At 33.8% G+C, this 23,510-nt stretch overlaps 1 protein-coding gene across 1 annotated transcript in view; it reads right to left on the bottom strand.

Moving 5' to 3' along the window:
• Window positions 1–17,372, bottom strand: part of LOC124359320 (protein takeout-like) — a 30,195-nt gene extending 12,823 nt beyond the window's left edge. The window contains exons 1-3 of the mRNA XM_046811974.1: window positions 17,223–17,372; window positions 13,265–13,360; window positions 8,567–8,714 (exon numbers count right to left, since the gene is read on the bottom strand). Of these exons, the coding sequence (XP_046667930.1) occupies window positions 8,567–8,714; window positions 13,265–13,360; window positions 17,223–17,322 (344 nt within the window). The 5' untranslated portion in view covers window positions 17,323–17,372. The remainder of the gene's footprint in view (window positions 1–8,566; window positions 8,715–13,264; window positions 13,361–17,222) is intronic.
• Window positions 17,373–23,510: the final 6,138 nt, after the last annotated feature.

Below are 23,510 nucleotides of genomic sequence, written 5' to 3'. Positions count from 1 at the left end.
AACAATTTGTGTTGCTAAAGCTTAATCAAGGGCATCTTTCCGTTTTGTGAGACAGAAATCTAGCATAATGTTGAGGATAGAGTTATGACCACATAAAAGTACTTTAACCATCCATGCTAGCTTTCGAGTCTTGGACCATTTACTATTTCAGAAATCAATCTTTTTGTTTAATATTAGTGTTCCTGTATTGTATTTTGAAGTATTAATAGTTATATGAAAACTGTGAATAGACAAACAGGGAAATAATGGATTAGTTGGTTCATTGGCTGTCTTATAATTTATGCTAATATGAACGTAAGGAAAAATATCCTGGAATTTATAACGAGAAATTAGGAACAACCAGCATTATGCTATGTATTCGTTGAAGGTTAAGATTGAAGTGATGGCATGTAATTATTATGGACCTTGATAACAATAACCTTGGGATTCACTAGGCCTAACTATAGCAGTATGGTAAGATATTCTAATTTGTACCATCATAGTAATTCAAAAGCACTCATGGATGAGCCCTAAAACACCAAACAATAGCTCCAGTTGTTCATTTTAAATTTCTTATTAGCGTAGTCCGGGAAGTCAATACTAGCAATTTTATCCCGTTCAAACCAGCATGGTAACTCTACTGCGTTTTAATGTAAGCAATATGTACTTCCTTTACACCACCAAGTTAGTAAAATTCAAACAAATAGTTTTATGTATTAGTATGGATTTATAAATATATCTTATACTATTTTGAACACTACAAAATTACGAAAACAAATAAAGAATTATATTAAAGTAACAATGCAACTGTGTAAGTCTCTATAGCCAGGAGGGACTTCAATCATATCCTCCCTGGGAGAAGTCTTATAGAGGGCCCTTAACACGTTGACTGCCATGAGGACCACCGGTGGCTCTCACTATGTTCTATACGTGACGCCATGAGAGCCACCGGTGGCTCTCACTGGTTTTACATCTGAGGCCAATGGCATTTGGGCCAGGAACGTCATAACTGAACTATCATTGGTTATACATCCCATGTGATCAAATACGGTCTCCTGACTATTATAATCAACAAGATTCGGTCCTAGGCCAATTGTATTAAAAGTTGTAGCTGAGGACCACCTCTTGGCCTGGGCAAATCTTTTTCTGCTTCCATCTGAGTGGTTTTTTTTTAATTTAATCAGCTGTTTTAGTTTGGATATGTAATTTCCCGCCAATTCTCGTCACCCTGTTGTTTTGTTTTATTGTGTGGACCACCGGTGGCTCTCATGGCACAGCCAAGTCTCTATATCTAGTTTCCAGCTAATTCGTGTTCTATTCGTTTTGTCTAGATCATAATCTTGAGTTTTAGTGCTGTTACAAAAATGAGTGCGGGTCGATTGAGACATGATGACGAGGATTTAGGGGATTTTGTGAACAGAATATTAGAGGAACCTGCGAGTACAGGTACAGAGCCAGTGGGTGTTGAAGAGGAGGATAATAGTGAATTTGACGACAATGGTAGTGAATCAAGTGAATTGTTTGGAGGTCATGATTCAGATATGGACCCTGAATATCTTCCTTCAGAGGATAGTAGTGAAGACAGTGATAACGATATGAATACCTTGGACCAAAGGCAGCTCGTCCACAACCAACTTATTCAGCAGCAGCCCAACCCACACCCACAGCCTGACAATGGAATCCAACAGGTAAACCAAAACATTGAACCAAATTACTTAGCCTTGACCTGGGGAAATACTAACCAAAACAACTTATCATCATTCGAGTTCAATGCATTACCTCTTATCTCACAAGAAATAAGGGACAAAATTGAGGGTGCTTCCCCATTTGAAGTCTACAACCAAGTCTTTGTTGACAACTCTTTTTTTACAGAAATTGCACTGTAAACAAACCTATATGCACAGCAGACAATTGAATCTGGTGTACCTTCTGATAAGTCTCAGCTCAAATCCTGGCTTCCAACAGACGAAAAGGAAATTAAGCAATTTTTTGGTCTCATAATATGGATGGGGTTAGTTCAAATGCCAAGTTTAAATTTGTATTGGAGCACAAAAAACATATACAAAAATGAAATGTGCAAAGTAATGCCTAGAAACAAATTTGAACTGTTACTTAGAATGCTTCATTTCAGCGATAATACAAATGCAGATGAAACAAACAAACTATACAAAATATACTTGACTCCCTGAATGAAAAATTTAAATCTGCTCTGACTCCCTAGCAGCAACTCTGTATTGACGAGAGTTTGATTCCCTTTCGTGGCAGGGTGGGATTTAGACAATACATCCCTAACAAGGCCAGCCGCTATGGCATTAAGATCTTTAAGCTATGCACTGAAAAGGGTTACACCTGGAATGTTAAGGTGTACACAGGTAAATCCGAAGGAAGGAGAGTTGGTCTTGCTCAGGCCATTGTGATGCAGTTGATTTCCCCGTTACTTGATGCTGGTCGAACACTGTATGTTGACAATTGGTACAGCAGCATAGCTCTAGCCCATACCTTGAAAGAGCGTTCCACTCATTTAGTTGGAACACTTCATAAAAACAGAAGAGGAATCCCAGCATGCATTGCAAATGCAAAGCTAAACAAGGGTTATGTTGTGGGGAAACAAAGCAATAGCAATGTCGTCATGATAAAATGGAAAGATAAGAGAGAAGTAATGATGATAACGACACAGCATACTGATGAATGTAATGAGATTCCTCAAAGGCGAGGAATCAAAATAAAACCAAGATGTGTGGTTGACTACAACAAGGCCAAATCTTTCATAGATTTGTTTGATCAAATGGCTTCATATTCTAGACCTCTGCGACGCTGCGTAAAATGGTATAAGAAAGTACTGTTTGAACTACTTCTAAACACAGCAGTGGTGAACTCACTTTTTCTGTACAACATTGTGAATGAAAAGAAAATGCAAATCACCCAGTTCAGACAGGAAATCGCAGATTCTCTTATTGAAACCAAAGAGGGAGAGGAAGATGAACCTCAAGCTGCAAGAACTCCCAAACATAAGCTTATCGAAATCCAGGGTCCTAAACGCTCAGTACGTCGGAGATGCGGCAACTGCTACAAAACTCTCTCAAAGTCTTATGGTCGTGAACATGCCCAGAAACAGTGCAAGAGAGTAACCACAAAATGTGTCATGTGCAATGTATTTATTTGTTTGAACTGTTTCAATGCAACCCATAAAAGCCCATTCATGTAATATTAGTGTGTAATCTAAAGTTCTGAATACAAACATGATGTACTTATTACATTCAATTATTTTAATTATAATCTAATTTTTCAAGGCTATAGAGGTTTTATAATTTTTAACTTTTACTCATGTTATAAAACAAGTTCTTGTACAACTGGGTTTTACTTAGTCTATTCCTATTATAGTGTAAACCACAATAAACAAACCCAATTTTTCAGCCTATTTATTTTGAGTTGTAAAAACAGTATCCAATAACCATATGACCTTTTTTATCTTCATTTAATAAGCTATCAGTTAGTATAAATATAATTGCTGGAATGTGTTTACAGATACTGTGAAAAAAGTTTAAAAAATGTATAACCTGAGAGCCACCGGTGGTCCTCACGGCGTAGTTCAGTACACCTGTTGAGAGCCACCGGTGGTCCTCATGGCGCACAGAGGAAGTTCATAAAATTAGTCCTTGGCCTACAGATACAGCAAAAATATATTCCTTGGTGGCAGTCAACGTGTTAAAATATAACCAAAATGTTTAAAAAAAATTCATCTACAATATAGCAATCAAAACTTTTACTAACCATTTAATTTATATTTTATATTATGGGGTTTTCTGGGATTTTTCCATTACCCATTTGTACAAATTTCATATAAAACTTCCTTATTTTGAAACTCCTATTTGTTTATATATAAATATATATATAAAATCAAAAACTCTGTAATACGATTGACGTCAGGGAACACATTAGCTGCAAGTTTACAACCAAATGCTGTAACAATAAATATATGCTGTTATTTTTTCTTTCTGTTAGAAAATATTAGTTTCTTCTATAACACAGTCAATTTGTTCATTTCATGCTGTAAAAAACACACAAAACATAGTGTATGCTTTTAGCTAAAAACAGTATATCTCAATACTCAATGCAGTTTAACCCTGGAACTGGCCATCATTTTTCCCAAAATGGCAGGCACTTTTTAGTGATTTTGTAAGGGTTTTGTATTTTAATCACTGCTCATCTATTTTTTAAGATAAAAACATTTTAAAAACATCAATGTCTTTAGAAATAAATGCAGTTTCCCAAAAAAATATTAAAGGTTGAATCATTTAATGTATTTTTATTTTTTTACAGATTAACGTAAAAATATTAGTAAAGAATAAATTTTTCTCAAAATGTATAGCACCCTCTCAGGTAATATGAAAGTTTTTAGAATAATTCTAAAATATACAAAAGTTTGCTTATATACCTCAATTACAAATTTCAAAAAAAATATTTAGGTAAAAGAAGTTTATTGGTAATTTTGAACAATATATCTATAAAAACTACAGAATCTGAAAAAAGTTTGTATAGCACTATTATGTATACCATTTTGACATTTTTGAATCTATTGGATGAACAAATATTTTTTCCTAAGAGATAAATATATTTAGAAGAGAAAAATATGACATTTATAGAAGTTTACATTGTATAAGATATTTTTATATGGCAACAAACTTTTTTTTTAATTTTTACAAAAGTCAAAATTGTGAAATAAATGCCTAACTTTTTTAGCTAACAATTTTCTTTTCATCCAAATATTATTTATAAAGATAGTACGTTTATTGAAGTTTACAAAAATGTACAACAATGTGTTTTTATTTTTATTATTTTTTTGTTAAAAAAAATAAAACAAGCGATGGTCATAGAAATAAAACTCTAATACCTTCAGAAAAAGTAAAAAAAAAAACTTTTTTCACTTTTATAATAAATACCTTTGCATAAATTTAAATCAAAATTTAATTTTAATTAAAATTAAATTGTCTACAAAATTATAAAACACTGAACCTACGTGAACATAGGCTTATTTTCAGTTTCACAAAAATCCAACCTATTCCCTAAAACTTAACCTAACCTCTACATTTTTCACTTCACTAATTAAAAAAAAAAAAAAACAATAAACAAACTTTTATATTTATACACACTAAATAACGAAATGTCTAAAATATCCTAATAAATAGCAAGCAATACACTAATACCGGCAATGGCGTAATAACAACAAAGAAATCAACATGGCAACCATGCGATGCGTTGTTCTTCTCTACTGGCTGAGTCGGTGATTGCGCAACAGAACAAAAATAAAATACTAGTTCATAGTCTTCGTTGTCTATTATACTGTTGCTTAGAGCAATTCTTCTTCTTTGTTTTGATATGATTTTCACTATTTCCAGACAACGATAAAGTAACAAAAATAACAAAATTTAATGAAGCTATTTTCGACGCATTAGGCATTTTGGGATTTTACAAAACACGAGCTTTTCAAACGCTTATTTTATAAACGTTAATTTTCCTACTGGCTATTGAAAAGATGTTTCTGAAAGCCAAGAATACACTGTTTTTAATGACGACACTTACGATCGTGTAGAACGTAAACTCACGATAGGGAATTTTTACAAACATACGGTAATTTTAGCGTGTTCGGAAATTACGCAAGCAAATGGCAATCGGAAATGTGAACATCCAAGTTTAGAATTTTATAATGAAAGATTTAACCTAACTATAGAGCGTTGTATGGTATAATATGAAAGAATCTTTATATTTAGATTTACGTATGTTTTACTTCAAACAAAGTAAAAATAGACTTGCTGTGAGAGATCATATTACGACATAGTTAATGCGTCGAAAATAGCTTAGTGCCATTTTGAAAATGTAGTTAATGCGTCGATAATCGCTTAAAGCCAGTTGCAGGGTTAAGGAAACCTTTGAAAACCAGCCAAAATAAAACTGTCAGCACAAGAATTCTAGATGGCCAGATCGAGGGCTAATGTACGACTCTATAGAAATGACAAGTTTACAATCCACCTATGTTTTAGCTTTATAATTGCTCATTAGTTTACATAGTTGAAAATACATCCAATCTCAAAAATAAATTATTTTATAGATTATACTTGAAGTTCTATTTTCAGAGGAGAGTTTGGTAGTTTGAAACGCATATTATCTGTGGAAAGAAGGAAAATTACAGCATACTGCATTTGTGAGAGGTTGGCCATGGCCACCTTATAGCTAAAGCACAAAAACTGGTCAGAGACTGCCTAATCAGTCTATTTGTAGATTTTCTGTTTAGCCACTGTACTCTCAGTAATTATTTTATTCAACTGACCATTTGTAAACATATGTGATGAGTAAACAAGGGTATTTATGATTGTTTGGGTTACAGTAGGCTAGTGTACAGTACATAGTTTCAACATTACAATAAATTTATGTCTTTTTAACTTATATTAAAATCTTGAATATCTTACTAATAAGTTATACGAGAGCATCTCATGATATACAGAGTCAAATTAAACGTTTATAAAGTTTATTTTCCCTATACGAATACTATTAGAGCTATTAGTCAAACAAATAATTGATAAAATTCTTTGATGAATATAATTGTAAAGTAAATGCTCTAAGAATGAATTATTAGGTTTAAATTTAAAATGTGCTTGGTTGATGCTATTAATTGGAAATGGCTTATTCATTTCTTTTAGTTAAGTTTAACAACTATAGGGATCCCACATAAGAGTTACATACTTTCCAACATTGTGCGATAGTTTACACAAATTGCTTTGATATAAGACTTGTTTTGACTGCAGTTAGTGTATGATTGACTGGCATGGACTACAGTGAAATGGATGGACCTTCGGTTTGATGTTTTGCTGCACATAGTTTATGTTTATGGCTGGTCTGGACCACAGTGAAGTGGATGAACCTTCGGTTTGATGTTTGACTAGGTTTTGCTGCACATAGTGTATGTTTATGGCTGGTCTGGATCACAGTGAACTGGATGGACCTTCGGTTTGATGTTTGACTAGGTTTGGCTGTACATAGTGTATGATTATGGCTGGTCTGGATCACAGTGAACTGGATGGACCTTCGGTTTGATGTTTGACTAGGTTTGGCTGTACATAGTGTATGATTATGGCTGGTCTGGATCACAGTGAACTGGATGGACCTTCGGTTTGATGTTTGACTAGGTTGGACTGCACATAGTCTATGATGATGGTTGATCTGAATCATGGCAAACGGGTTGGACTAATTAGGATTTAACATCATCTGTAGACTGAAGATTGCTTGCTACAATGTGGTAAAAATATTTCTAGAATATAATTGTGTAAGCAGTTTTTCAGTGTGGTGTTAGCTAAAAGCTTAGATTTCAGTTGGTTGGACTAGATTTTACTTCAGCAAGTATGGTGATGGATGGACAAAACCATGCCAAATTGGTTGGAAGTTGAACAGTATTTATGGTCACTTACACTGAGTTTGTGCCTTGTGTAAACATTCAAGGTGAAACACATATTGTCATCATATATTTTTAACATGGTACAGTTGCCCAGACCACTCAGTGGTATATGGTACTCCCCCTTCCCCATCTTACTGACTGGTTAGTTTCATTTGTGTTTCTCAGCTTTACTTTGCTGGATAATCAAAATAGTTACATCGTCCCAATCACTTCTCTGAGTAACTGCCCCTGAGCTTCATGTCCCTTAAGTATCAATTTATCTAATATTACAAATAATTGTCTTCTCTTTTCTTTCTCTGAAATGTTGGATTGTTGTAGTAATTTAATTTTGACCTGTATCCAGTATCCACAAAACTTAGGTCTTGTTCACCACAGACTGTCTTTATGACCCCATAGTAGATATCCTACCATACACAGGCCCACTAGACATACTAGCAGTATTTGAGTTCTAAGTCTCAATCCATTTGCTTATTCAAAGACCTTTCTGGTCTGGACAATAAAATTTCAAACCACGTGCATCCTCTTTCAAACTTTTGGGTTATAGTAGGTGTCACCAATTTATGAGAAAATTAGAGACAAATATTTTTACTATATTATTTCATAGAATTATGAAAGAAGGCTACTTCTATTCATTAGTCTGGATATACAAATTTTTGATTTGTCTTTATCTTAATTTAAATATTTCAAATTAAACTTACTCATTACATTTATTATGTCCTAATTCAAAATTGGCTGTATAAATAAATAATATTCCAAAATATATTTCATGTCATATACAAATTTCTCGTACATTCTACTTAATTAAGATACATGTTAGTACATAATAAACAAAGTCAAAAATACATGTATTTAAAGTATATATATATATATATATATATATATATATATATATATATAACAGTATAAATTTTTTTTTTCTTATTTTACAACTACCAAAAACATTGGAAGTTAGTAGTTATTATAAAAAGTAGATGTTAAAAATTAAATGTAATATTGCTCACTTACAGCATATTTTCAAGCAGAATGTGGCTAATGTATGCCTCATATTCTCCAGAGTTTCATTAAAATTTGTAAGTTTCTGTATACTAATTGATGAGTTGAAGTAAATACGACCCTTGCCAAACGACGGATGGTACTCACTTTGCTCTGACAAAGTTGATGTTCTGTAGCCCATACATGGAACAGTTGCGACACTCGAGCGATAGTCCAACCTGACGAGTCCCTTGGTTCACCCTCAAGGTCTCTATCACCAGGGGGTCTAAGCGAGGGATGCGGTACTTGGGGTCCCCTGCAAAAATCACTTGTGAAATTTAAAGCTTTACGGCTGATGAATTAAGATAAATTAATGTTTCCGTTAACTTGAGTCACCCAAATCTTTACTTCTATATATGGTATTTGAATCCTACAATTTGTTTCATTTAAATTACCTCACTTCTAGTGCTCTATTTATAATTATTGAAGTTTAACATAAAATGTTTACAGATGATTCAAATTAGGTTCTACATCTCTTCTAAAACCCCGAAACACACAGTTTTGAATGAAATTCTTGAAGGCAAGTTGGAAATCAATTTTAATTTATGTGTTTTACTGACATAAAGTAGAGCCTCTCATAGATGACCTTAATTATCTTCCTACAAACAAAGAAAGCGATCGGCAGCTGAGGGCAGTATGCGTGTCTACATATAAATTATGCTAAATATAATTATTATCTTTAAAAACTTCCAGCCAATAATTGAGAGGAACTGCTATAGTATCAAAAACAAATTAGGCCATTTGTTTTTAGCTCACCATTTCCTAGGTAGGATCCATCATTGAGCATACCTACAGATTTCTCAGTGCCATCTTGAAAAAGTGTTAGTGCTGACATTTCTAATCAGAGATTTCACTACTTTGCAATCACCATTAACTGAAACAAACTCCCTAATGCAGGATACATGTATGAACTACCTTAACTTGTACAGCTTCCGCAGCATTCCTCTTGAAGAACTTTGTGTCGCTGCTTAAGAAAACCATTTTTATGGTCTATTCAAGTAACCACGAGAAATTAGACCCAAACCTTGTTAAAACTGTGCCTGAGATGACCTTATTACATGCAACTTCTTGAGCATGACGATAAAACAAATTTTAGCTTTGGCATCGTAGCAAAAAAAAGACAGCCTGAAACATCAATCTTCACAATACTCAGGCAATTTCTGAGTTAGTGAGACCCCAGAGTATTAACGACACACGGATTGTTGTCTAATTTGCAAATATTGGATTTTAAAGTCCTCATCACAATTGGACTGTTATTCATTTGGCAGCATCAAATGAAGTCGCTGATATCATGTTTTACACACTATCGTGCCCTCAGTGTAACCATTTCGTGTTGTGTAAAACTTTGTATTCCATGTGAAGCTATCTCCAATACATGGCCACATAACTATACATCTAATATCATATTTCCAGTGTAATTAGTATATAATCTTGTTGCAAGGAATGTGGTTTAAATTTAATGAATTGAACATAAACACGACTTGCAATTCCAAACAGGAATTAAAGTCCTTCCAGAAGTTGTTGAGGATATTTGAACTCTCTGACTTCAAAACTATTTGTTGAACTGTAAGGTGACATAAGCCCACTCATTCTTTTTCAAGTAGGGTTACTTCAAATCAATGTTTTCAACCATTCATATCATATTCATAAATTCTTTATTAAAAAATATGCACTGATTGTACATTGAATAGGGCCAAAAATATAATTAAATCTATCATTAACATTATATAAGGATAAGGGCATTTTACTTGTCAGCCCATTTGGAACCGTAAGCTACCGTAAGGATCAAAATAATCATTTTAATAAACGCTGCAATATTTTAAACGCCAATACAGGGATGGAGAAGCCAGAAAGGGGACGTCGGGCACTCTAAAATCCTTCAAAGACCATAATCGAGCTGATGAAAGACAAATAAACCAATTGGGTGATTTCAATTAATGGTTGCTTCACCAAACATAAAGACGGAAAAGAATGGACAAGAACAACAAGCACCAGCTACTGGTATTTCAAAGCAGGTGCAACAGACAATAAAGTGAATTAACTTATGACCTTCCCCAGGATTGAATTAATCTAAAAAAAGAATATATATAATAGAGGCTGTATAACTGTAAATTCTCAGAATCATATGGTACATCGAGGATATAAATTCAGGATGAATATAGTAACTGTTCATTTTGGTCTCCTTGATTTTAATGGCTAGGAAAAAAAGAAAAAATTATGAACTTAGCCCAAAATAAAAGTAAGCTCTAGCGCTGTCACCACCAGTTTTATCTGATACATTGTTATCTGAGTACGCTACTTCGATTCCGTAAACCAGAGGCAATCACAACAGACACCCGATAACAGAGTGAGGATTTATGTACATAACACCCCATGTTTATGGAGATACAAACGTGGGACGTATTGCAAGAATCATATGAAACCCGTTGAACGAGGAAGACAAGAAAATATTCGATGCTGCTTATAAATTCTCAGTTTGTGCTTCGATGAGGACTAATCTAATTTTTATACCTTAAGTAACTCTTAATCTATTCAGAGACCTATTTTGAGAAGTAAATGGAAAATTTTAAATGTGGTTACGTTTGGAAAGTTAATATAAAGAAAAGTAAAATTGCGTTCAATTACATTGGTAGTTTAAAATATAAGAATGTTCATTAATGAAAGTGAAGCCATACAAATGTGTAAATATAAACAAAGAGCGTACTCACGTTAATATTATTGTTTTTGAAGAAAAGCTGAACAATTTATACGTTATACTTTTTAACAAATTGTATCGCCTCTCAACAACATTTTCAAACAAACGTCAGTAAAATGTTATCGATCAAAAAATGAAATGCTTTATTTGGTGTTTAGTTGGTATTTTGAAACTAACTTTAAAATGAAACACTACACAAAGTATAAGTTCCACGTTAACCTTTAACGAAAACTTAAAATGTTAACTCGCAAAATACTATGAAAGCCTACTATATGAAACAATTTATGTAACCATTTTATCCATGATATCCTCCGTGCACATGCGATGTTATTTATTGCTGAATCGTTGAAGGCTAAGTTGCATGTGCAGCGCCGACCCTGAGGTAGAAGGTCTTGTGGTAATTCTGCATTTTATATGAACACATTACTTTGCCATTTATATCATATAATCTTTCCTTGCATATTAATAGAACCCTTGACTCTGATAGAGAAAGTCATTCGTAATTGGTCTTACAGTAAATTATTACTGAGCATGTTTTTATTCGACATGTTTTTGCATTTTCGTTTATTATGTAGAAGATAAACTATACTGTTTTAAAACTTTTACAATGAGGAATATAAGAAAGAATAGCAGTCGTAAATTAAATTTTAATCTATTGACATGGACCGTCACGTACAAGAACTAATCAATTACTATCAATTACAATAAATACTCGTATATTTTGTAACTAACATAACAAAAATAAGTATTAATAAAAAATTTGTCTAATCAAAGTTGATTTTAAAATGTAAGTAGTCACTGTATTATAGATCTGTTCAAATTTTGTCGGGGAAAGTTGTTTTGTCTATTCTATGTACTAAACTTAACTAAACTAACCTATACTTTTTCCCCAGATGTATACTAGATTGTTGAAAATGTAACCATTCTTTTCCGTACCATATAATTATATCACCTTGAGAATATCTTAACAAAAGTATATTTCAATCAGGGAGGTGTATATAGCAGAAATACTAATACTGGTGTTACGAGATTTTGAATATTTGATTTCGTTTTATGTTACAAACAAATACTAAATTTCAAGAACTGGAATCTGTCCTTTCCTTCAAGGATTAAAAACTAATAAATAATTTTACACATTACAAAATGAATGAAAAAATAAAAAAACACATGGCGATGATTTAGCCAAAGTCCAAGTTCACAACAGAAAAAAGTTGGACTTAAATAAAATCAAATATTTTTTTATTTTTGAGGTTTTGAGTTTTAAAAGAGAACAGATGCCAGATTAAGTAATGTAGTGTTCTATTCTGTAACACACAACCATTACAGAAATCAAAATATCCTAATTTCCTTTCAGAACCTATCCGGATTCAGGATTCAGTCATCTTCCAAATATGTTGTTATTTGTAACAAAAATCTTCTTTCACCAACAATTAACCCGAAATACACGATGGAATATTCTTGTTTTAGATGATTTCTTGTGTCTATTCATTGTAAATCGCACGGGTTTATTTGTGCATTGTGCTTTCATTCAGGTTAAATCTAACAGTATTCTGTATGGTTCTAAGATTTGCCTGGAAAACTAAACATAGCCTATTATACCCATTTATAACAAATAGTGGATTCTGTACACATCCGGAAAAGGCTGAAGTAGACCTAGAGCTTGTACTGAGGTGTTACAATCTATACAAAGTACTGGTTTTGGGTATCAACATTCGTTGTGGATAAACCAATTCCAATCAAAATTAGCCTCTGCATTGGCTGGAGATGTTGCGTAAATGAAATCTCGCCGAAATGTGGAAATTGTTACTCATCGTGTTCTTTAAATTCATGCAATAGAGTACATTAAGACTAATACTAAATGTTAATCCAAGAGTTAGGGCTGTTTTCAGTGATCAATGCTTCTGCATTTAATGACCTTTCAAGATCTTTCTCCGGATAATAGCTTTAAATTAATACTGAGCTCTAGCATTCGATTGTCTCTTGCTTAAATTATAGCTGCTTCTAGAAATGCCTAAACGGTGCCTTAAGGTTAGACAATAAACAGAAATACGTAATGGGAATAATAAATTAGCTATATTTTTTACTAATATATTTGGATTTATAAGACTTACCATTAGTGAGTTTCTTAACGGCAGGCGCACCTTTCCTCACGACACACTCGTTAAGGTTTGGATCATTGTACTTGCAGCCCTGCCCGATGTAGGAGGCTGTAACACCGAAAGATCTAATTAAGTTTACTTATGGATTACTCTTAAAACTGTCCAAATGTTCAAGTTCCATCTGCTATGTGTATTGTATCAAACAGACAATCGAAAACCCTTTTAAGCTATTATTAAAAGCATAAGATCTTAAAACCAAAATAAAAACGCATAATGTACGTTAGAAATGTTACTACTTTATATTAAGCATTGATAAAGTACGAAACGATCTGAAACGTTTTTCAGTGCCAAATGGTTGCTTCTCAACGTAATATAATTAGCCTATCTAGTCGTAAATACTTTTAAATTGTGAAGAATGTTCATAAAGTATTTGCTTGTTTATCAAGGATTTAGATAGCATGCCGGATGTCACCCCTGTCATGTTACAGAAGTGAGACAATGTGAGGATGGCAACCTGCGCCCTGACCACGCCATGTTCGTTCCGATTATTCATTAGAACTGCTATTTTGAGTTGTAAACATAAACAAAATATTCATGGTTTTAATTATTTACAATGGAAGGACGTAATTGTACGTTGATTTTAGATAGCGTAAATTGGGAGTTTCATACATTATTTAAGACTTCAAGACGACCCTGAGGAGGTTGTGCGGTAATTTCCTACGAATTACAGTTTCTTCTACTCATTCATATGGTGAATATTAAAATTAACCCCATTTGCACAGTATTTATTCTCGCTGAATACTTGGATGTAATAATTTATTCATTGTAACTTCGAGTGTTCCTCGTATATAACACGCAGGAAGTAAACAAAAAGAACCATTCGAGTATATCGTATATCGTTTCCCTGACTTGACCATGCCTCCGCACCACTGCCATATCACGGTCAAACGTCACCAACGCGAATCTTCTCTATGGCGATCGTCTCAAAGTGGCTGTGGCTGGTCAGGTTAAATGTAAGCAAGATTACAAGATCTAGCTTTGCTGTAACCCCCACTCCACCCCACCCCTTTAAAATGTTTGACAGCAACACAACGTATTTATAGCTACCAATCCTCTCGATAAGTAACAAGGAAAAGTTATGTCGATACACTCTTAGTACTATCCAGTGGAGACGCTGACGTTTTTATCCATTACACTCGCTTAATAAACATGATAAAATAATTGATTTACGAATGACTGAGTGAACATGTTCCCTCAAAATTAACTCTTCTTTCTTTGCAGCTAATAAACAGGAATATCCAGGATTTAAAGTGTTATTTTGAGGCCCATTAACTTTTACACAAGCCCCGAATTCCAGTTCTCGTTATTGCTTTCTTAGCGATGTATGCAGACTATCTGCTGTGATGTGTATGTATTTGAAAAGCTGCTGATTTGATCAAATATTCTAATTACTTGTTTTAAGTGTTTGGTTTCAGTAATTGAAATATTAAATAAATATTCTGTATCATGATAACCTTTCCTTTCTAATAAATCAATAAACACACCCAGAATTCAATTATTAGCAAACGTTTTAAGTTGGTTTCTTTATAATCAAGTTGTGAATGAATAGATATATTCTGTCTCGACAGGTATGTACATATATTACTTCAATGTTACTATTGCTTGGCCAAATTATTCACTTTGACAAAAAACAAAGATACAAAACCATTTTTATTGGTGCTATATCAGTGTTCCGGCTTGACTTCACCTCGAAAGTAAATGCGATCCCACGGGAAAATAGGATATGTACTAATCACGGAGTTTCAGTAAGTAAGCAAAATAATATTCCTTAATTGGAGAGTATTTCTCCTTCCATAATCCATTATCTGTAAACTATAACTATAGACCGAGTATAAACTAGTAGTTTCAGCTCATCTTAGTCTTTGTACAATGATGCCATCTGCTTGAGTAGGGCGTAGTTAGACAAACCAAGCATACATATTTGACATCTGCCAGCCCCTGTCAGACAAAGTGACTATTATAGTGTACATGTGTACCAGAGGAGGTTTACAATTACAGGAATGTTATATTTGTTATACTAAGCATACATATTTGACTTATGTCGGACCCAGATACTGTATGACCTGCAAGATTAAGCCAATACACGGGTGTAATTTACCAGAATATATTTACACAAATTTCATCTAAAATCCGTCTAAACTATTTCACTCCTTAAAACGTAGTGCTTTATACTTCTGAAACATAACGATGTCAAATTTCCAAAACTCTGTTTACTTTTCAAATCATCTATCGAGAGTTAAATAATGTTGGTCGTGTAAATTATTAATATGGTGATAAGGGCAAGCCGGAGATCAGTCTTTCCGGTTGTGGAACGGCTAATAAATTGTAAAGGCTTTGTGAACATACTTTATCTAGAGTAATCACACAAGATTTGAAGGATTTTAATTTATTATCTGATAATTTCAATCAGTGTCTGGTACACAATCACGCGAAAAATCCAAATTTGCTTCGTTTCGGTTGGATTCTCAAATTAGCCTCAGTCTTCTGATTTTTGCAAAATATATATTTAAATCTGTCAAAATGCCCATAATCTACGAAATAGGTATTTTTGCAACGTACACAACGTTGCAATTGCTGTAGGTATAAGCAATCTACGATAACTTGCGTAAAATGTGCTGCCATTGAAAACTTTGTTCAGTACCATTTCCGATGATGAGTGAGACACCAGCGCTTTGTGGAGCAAGACGAGTAGCAACGGGTCATGGTCGGACACAGGACAGGCGCAGGCGCCGCGCCGCAAGGTACAACTTTAGGTCCGGTTTTGTTTATTGGATGCGATTAACATTCGGTCCGTGACACCTTGATTACCTTGCATGCAGCTACTAGACCGAAATGTGGTTTTTTCAGTCAGTGAACTGTCTGAATTAGGGTATTTTTAAACTGTTTACTATGTGTTTGATTATTAATTAAAACAAGTTAAATACAATAATTGTTAAGTTTTTAAAAAAATTATAAATCTGTAATATTTATTAAAATAAGATTTTGGCATCTTTGAAAGGATAAATCAGAAATTCCACTTCTAAATAAAGTTAAAATATAACAATGACTGAAATTAAAACATTTTTACTTATTTTTTCCAGCGACACAACTAAGGGAGACATAAAATATAGCTCTCAAGAGATCCTGTTATAGCATTACAACACCCCGCCCCCCCCAATCTAAGAATACATATGGATGTATCTTACAAGTAATCGAAAACCTAACTAATACATGAGAGTCTTCTATTATCCATATGTACAAAGTCCCATAACACCTTTCCCTTTTTGAAAGCCCTACCTATGCAACTGGATTTTCCATAAATACAAGCCAATGGTTATGTTATTAAAAATCTTAACATTTATAAAACTATTTCCCCCTAAAGGTATTCTAAATGGATACAAGATTCTGGTATACTGATAATCTCAATATATCAATAGTCAATGTCAAAGTCAGTATTAGTGAGGGTAGACAAGGACGTTTAATTTTAGTGTCCATACATGTTTTAAATTTTAAAATCAGATTATAAAATAATTCCTCTTCATATTGAAGTCAGTATCAATTATTGAAAATAAAATACAATTTACGCTGGTTTTTATACAGACCGTAGTTGTTTTTAACTTTTGAAACTAGGTCCTAATTGTAACTGGTTCTTTAAAAGTTGGAAAATCTGAAAGAAACATTAAAGTTTAAACAAAAAGATATTAAACTTAATTATCAAATATGTGCAATGTTTGAGATATATAGTGTAGCGAAACTTCCAAAACCAATGCAGTCCAAAATAAAATAGGATTTGCAGTATAATACTAAGGTTTATCAAGAGATTATTATAGAATTGACGAACTTACTCCGAGAAGTATATATCTTCTAAAGAGAGTCACATTCCTTATTTTTTCAAGGAATCTCTGGAGGGTAAATCTTAACGAATACTTACGTAGAGGAAGATTGGGTATCTTGATCTTGACTTTGGCAGACTGCCCGGACGCCGTTGAAGCTAGGGCGAAGAGGATGAAGAGTGCAGGCACCAGGGACATTGCGCAGACTAACGCTTGACTACAGGCGCGCGCCGCTAGACTCGACAGCATTATAAGCGAGCGGCTCTTGACGTCCTTCAACTCAGCCGCTGATGGACGTTTGGCTCGTCCATCAATCGGCTGCTGGAATCTTAACACGTCACTTACTGTCATTAAGGAAAGCGATGGTGCACAATATGGCTTCACCAATCTGGCTACACGATGGTAATACTGTCAGGCCACGAATCTGTAATCATAAAGAATCACTGTTGTTTAAAAAAATAGTTTTTTTCTAGATTTTTAGGCTTAGCAGCAGGTGTCACAGCCAACATCGAAGAATGTCAAAAACTAGCCTAACTGCCTAACATTCATGAAAGACATATAAAATAGGTTTGATATTAAGAAGCCACAACATCAAAACTGTATTGAAGCCAGCTCAAAAACTGAACTGTTTGAGACAAGTGAAGGACAAGAGTCCTGGAAGTGTGTAAGGCGGAAGCCAATGAAATTCCATGTAGTTGTAGTTCAGTCTACATTGGAGAGACATTGGAGTCACTTCCAACTCATGAAACGTCTAGATAAGAAAATTTAGGCCGTAGCGGAACACAGTTACTAAACCAAACATTAATTAAGATTCGACGCATGAAAAATGCAATCACGATAAAGTCCCGCCTCCTTCAACTTACCAATGTTGCCGAACGTTTATTATTGGCAGTTTTGTTTTATCACCTGCTGATTGAAAATTACACTTCTCAGAGAGGTTTAAGAATTTTTTAGTTATCGTTATTGGCTTAAGTATTTTAAAAATTATTTAAATATTATCTTTCAAGTACTTAAAATGATCGTTATTTGCAGGTCTCAGTTAAAATAATGGGAACTATTCAATTAAACTTTCCCTCTGTTTAGCACTTAAAACATAATTAGACAAGTTTTCAAATGCACACAAGCCTCAAGTCGTGTAGCACCAGAGGCTATGATAACACAATTCTTTATTTACTTTAATTTTGATAAAAGTTTTTAAATACTGAAATAAAATCTCTATATCCTACTTTAATTTGTAGAAAGTCATATCTACAAATTATTTGATTATAAATTAATAATTTATTATTTTATATTTTACAATAAACTAGCGGCCTTCATAATTTATTATATTTAAGAAGAAGAACTACTTATTGCACTCCCAAAAACTGAATCACCATCTATTCTAACAAACTTTTAAGAACAGATCCATCCCTTTTTGTTAGATTCCAATCCTCTGGCTAAATTTAGTGGTTTGTATCTGGATCACAATTTACTCTGATACTGTAGATTATACTCAGATTAAAATTAACTAGTTTGACTGGAAACAAAGTGCATGAGTCAGTAACTGAAATTACAATTGCAAACATGTTTCCTATCGTTTATAATATTCCATGATATTAATATTTATATTTCTTTCGTAATAGTATATAACATAATGTTTGCCTTTATTACACCAAATTACACAAAAACTTGATGTTACACAACAAGTAGTCACATGATTACAAACATTATAAAACCTCATTTGAACAGATAAATAATTCATAACAATAACATCAACCGACTAGTAACAAAATAACTTATACAAATATAAATAAAGCGTTGTATAACACGTAAGTATTAACCTTTCAAGAAATATCAGCAAGACGAAAATAACTACATTGTGAATACTAACTACACAACAAAATCATAAGTAGCAGTATAACATATTACAAACCTTAACAATGACAAGTAGTAATAGTAACAAACATTAACAGCAGCAAAAAAGCATAAATATGAACCAATAACAGATAACACGACAAACATAATTGTAAATTGTATTATCATTGTGTAATAAATTTATCTTTCTGTGAGGCGTCTGGAACATCGGAGAATCGGGAGTATGGAAAACCCTCCGGAGTAGGGGAGGGGATCTGGAAGCTTTTTGAAATATTAGACCCTAAATGTTTACTTTGAAAGTGTATAAAGATCACAGTAAAAGCACTCAACCACCAATTACCAGGAAGATTATACTGGGATAATTAAAATCTTCAACAAATCCAGTATCCAGAATCCAGAAATGTATCTTACTAAAACAAAATTCAATCATAACATTAACAAAATATTGAACAAAATAGATAAGTTTAACTCACAAATCAAGACCAAAGCTAAATCTTTATGTCAAATCTCGGATCAAAATTATAAATTCCGAGTTCAAAATTTGATAAACTAACAGAGAGCTACAATAACGGAAGTTATATTTACATTCAGCTGTTTATTTCTGTATTTCTATATTTAGAATTTCTATATAACTTGCAATAACTTCCTGGTTTTATATCGATAACGACGAAAAATACCTGTTTTGGTACTTTTCAGCCAAATTGCAACTTTGAGAAGAACCAAGAAATCATTAGGTACTTGAAAAATTGTGATCCGATTAATACAACATTTTTATACAAGATAGATACAAGTGTACCGTATTTGAGTATGTAATTGTAGAATAGTGTGGAAATAAAGCTGTCAATAAATTACCATTTTAACTCTGATTCTTGACCAGACTTGGATGGCCCACAAAATTCAGCATTGGTCTCGTTATAAAGCTCTTAGTCAATATCTTGTGCGTGTAATTTTGTAAACCACTATTTAAAACGTTTAGTTTTTAACACAGATTAAATTGAGCAGGTTTAGTTCATTTACTGTAATCGGCAACGTCTCGTTTTCAACGCGTAAATAGCCAGACTGCTTAGAGCGATGTTGCCTCGTAGTGGCAACGAATGACAACAAACTAATACAGTACGCAACTACTCGGAACCTCAGTCACTACTGTGACAACTGACCACGTCGGGACTACTGTAACAGATATTTCGTACTGGATAGTCGTCTATCCCGAGAGTACAAGTTGCCTAAAACCGGAAGTACCCTGAACAGGTTATTGTTTCAGGTATGTTTACGATACAGACACTTTAACGCCGTTCCTGGTACAAATTACTCGAACTCGTTTAGCAGTAACAGTGACTGGCACACGTAACTAGTATACCATTTAAGAGTACTCTGTAACGTATGTACTGAGTACGAGTACATTTTGTACGTAATTATTGAAATACCGGGTAACGGTAGAGCCATAAGAAGTAGATAAAACTAACCTGACTTTTGAAGTTGTTAGGTGACGGTTGTTTAAAATGTGTTAGTCAATATATCTACCAACATCATAGTGGTAATTCACTTTTACTTGTAGAATCATCATATCTGTATTAACAGTATTAAAGCTCCAAAACTGACTAAGGGGTTGTCTTCAAACACTAACCATCCTGTTTTCATGATTACGGTCATTACACAAACCATTCCCGAACAGTTAAGACCTTTATAATTCAAAACGTTCTTCGAAATGACATAAACACCATTAGTTTTCTTGTCTATCTCGCGCTGCCCCAGAAGTTAAGTAGCCTAGTTGATATCCAACATATTATTGAACTAATAGTTCAAACATGAATGTTATTTTTAGTCGAAAATAGACAATCAGGCGATAAATTATTTTTAAATAAATTGCTCTTGGGGGGACAGGTCCGTTCGTCTCCCCCTCTGTCGGTGCGCCCCTTAACGTGCGTTTTCTCACTTTCCTAAAGACTACCAATTTCCCTCTTCAAATAGATAACTGATTCATTATAAGAATCGAAATTTACAGTTGCGTCGATTCCGCGTCTTAACAGTCTAGGAAGACGATCGTTGTAAGTGTAGTTGGTCGGTAGGAATACAGTTCTGTACTGGTTCCCCGCGCAGAGCAGAAGTCAATGCCATACAGTAGACCAGGACAGTCGAGAAGGCCATTGACGAGCTTAAATGTATCACCAGGTCAGCGTGTTGCTGCCTCTGATGGAGTGGAGGGAGTCGAAGACGAGTGCAACCTCATGAAACTGTTCTGTACACTTTCAATGTGTTTTATGCGGTTAAGTTCTACAACATTAGAAATAACCCTTTTAATGTAAGTATTAGAGAAGTGTATATTATACAAATTATATATACTTTATTGAATTAATCATTGTCGAGTTAAACTACAGTACCGAGTGAAGAAGAAATAATAAGTATATCATCGAGTTATGAGAAAAGCTGGCTGTGTGTCCTCCTAAACAATCACCAGATGAATAGTGTAGAATTCCCAATCAGAATAAATAATTGGCAAACTGATTCTTTGCCTACATATCTCAAAAACTGTATATTCCTTGACCTTTCACATTAGAATGAACTAAAAAGGAAACCAAACATTTTGTCTTCATATACATGCTAACCTTAATTCAGACACGAGGAAGACTTCCACATCAGAACTCATGAAATAAAATACATATTTTGAGGTAGGATAAAGACCCTCCGCTAGAAAGTTGACATTGCATCATGGCATTGACAGCTAAGTAAACAATGGAATTATTTTGGATAAAAGAAGCAGACATGGTAAGATGACAGCCATGTTTGTGACAAACCAAAATGCTAGAGGGAGCAAGTATCTGTCAATGATACAATATATCGACGGATTTTGTCCTTAAACCACAGTCATTCAGGTACTGAATAGTAAACATCATCACTCCTTCATCAAATTTGTAACTTCCTCAAATAGTTTAAATACCTGTATAAGTAAACTTAAACTGACACATAAAACGACCTCCACGTCCAATCAGATTATACAATTAATTTCAAAATTCAACTATTGAAAAAAATTATTCGTACGTCAGCTAGTGTATTCATAAATATAATTCTACGAGATTTGTAATTTACCTCGTATACAAGGTTAAAGTACTTTTACAATAGTACTTTTAAATTTCGTTCTTTCAATCCATTAAATTTCATTCCAACATATTACTGAGATTGTATAGTTGAAATGCCTATAAAACGTTTGAAACCCACAGTAACAAATTTATAAATGTATACCAAAGTTAGAAAATTACCAAATGTTTATTTATGTAGTTTTTAAATTAATTTAAAATGTGTTAGTAAATATATACTTACCAGCATCATAGTGGTAATTCACGTTTACTTGTAGAATCATCATATCTGTATTAACAGTATTAAAGCTCCAGAACTGACTAAGGGATTGTCTTCAAACACTAATCATCCAGTTTTCCTGATTACGGTCATTACACAAACCATTCCCGAACAGTTAAGACCTTTATAATTCAAAACGTCCTTTAGCGAAATGGCATAAACACCATTAGTTTTCTTGTCTATCTCGCGCTGCCCCAGAAGTTAAGTAGTTGATATCCAACATATTATCGAACTAAGCTGAGAAATATCATAGAAAACCCCAGTCCTGCACTTCATCCCATCTCGAAGCTTCAGGAAATACAAAACCCATAGAAAATAAAACTTAATATATTATCAGACAGACAATCAAAGACCTCCCCTTTCGAAGCTGTTGTTAAAACCAAGGTCTCACATTTTAAAACCAAAAATTAAACGTACAATGCCCGTTTGGTGAAGTCCCAAATGGCTGAGACTTCTCAACGTAATATAATTGACATATCTAGTCTTAAATACTTCAGCATTTGTAAATTGTGAAGAATCCTCCTAAAGTATTTGCTACTTTATTAATGTTTTAGGCCACAGGCACACCGCCTCCTGACGTTCCAGCACTAAAATAATGTGAAGATGGTATCTGCGCCCGCCCCGCGCGCTACCCATTCCATGTTGTTTCCGATTAGTCATTAGAGCTGTTATTCTGAATTTCAACATGGACAAATTATTCTTCGTTTTAAACTTATTCATATTGGACAGAGATTTAGCTGTCCGTTGTTTTTAGCTACAGTAGAAGAGGGAGTTTCATACTATATATTTTTTTCACGAACCTGAGAAGGTTTTGCATTATTTGCCTATAAGTTTCAGTTTCTATTCAGTCATATGGAAGATATTAAAATGTGAAACACCATACGCACAAAATTTATTTTCGCGGAATATTGAGTTGTAGTAATTCATTCATTGCAACTTCACATGCTCCTACTGACAACTATTACTATATAGTAAGGAGACAACCATGATACCCAACGTTTCTTGCCTTGCCCATGCCTCCACACCACTGCCATATCACGGTTATGAACGCGAATCTTGATGATCGCCTCAAAATGGCTGTGGCAGAACAGAGTCATGACAGGTGAAAATATGTAACCAAGACTTAGTCTGACATTATTGTAACCACCCCTCCCCCCACCATAGAATGCTTGATTGCAAAA

Source organism: Homalodisca vitripennis, chromosome 4, assembly GCF_021130785.1.
Source record: "Homalodisca vitripennis isolate AUS2020 chromosome 4, UT_GWSS_2.1, whole genome shotgun sequence".
Classification (NCBI taxonomy): domain Eukaryota; kingdom Metazoa; phylum Arthropoda; class Insecta; order Hemiptera; family Cicadellidae; genus Homalodisca; species Homalodisca vitripennis.
Note: the sequence above shows the minus strand (reverse complement) of the source record. Positions and strands in the feature narration are given on the sequence as shown.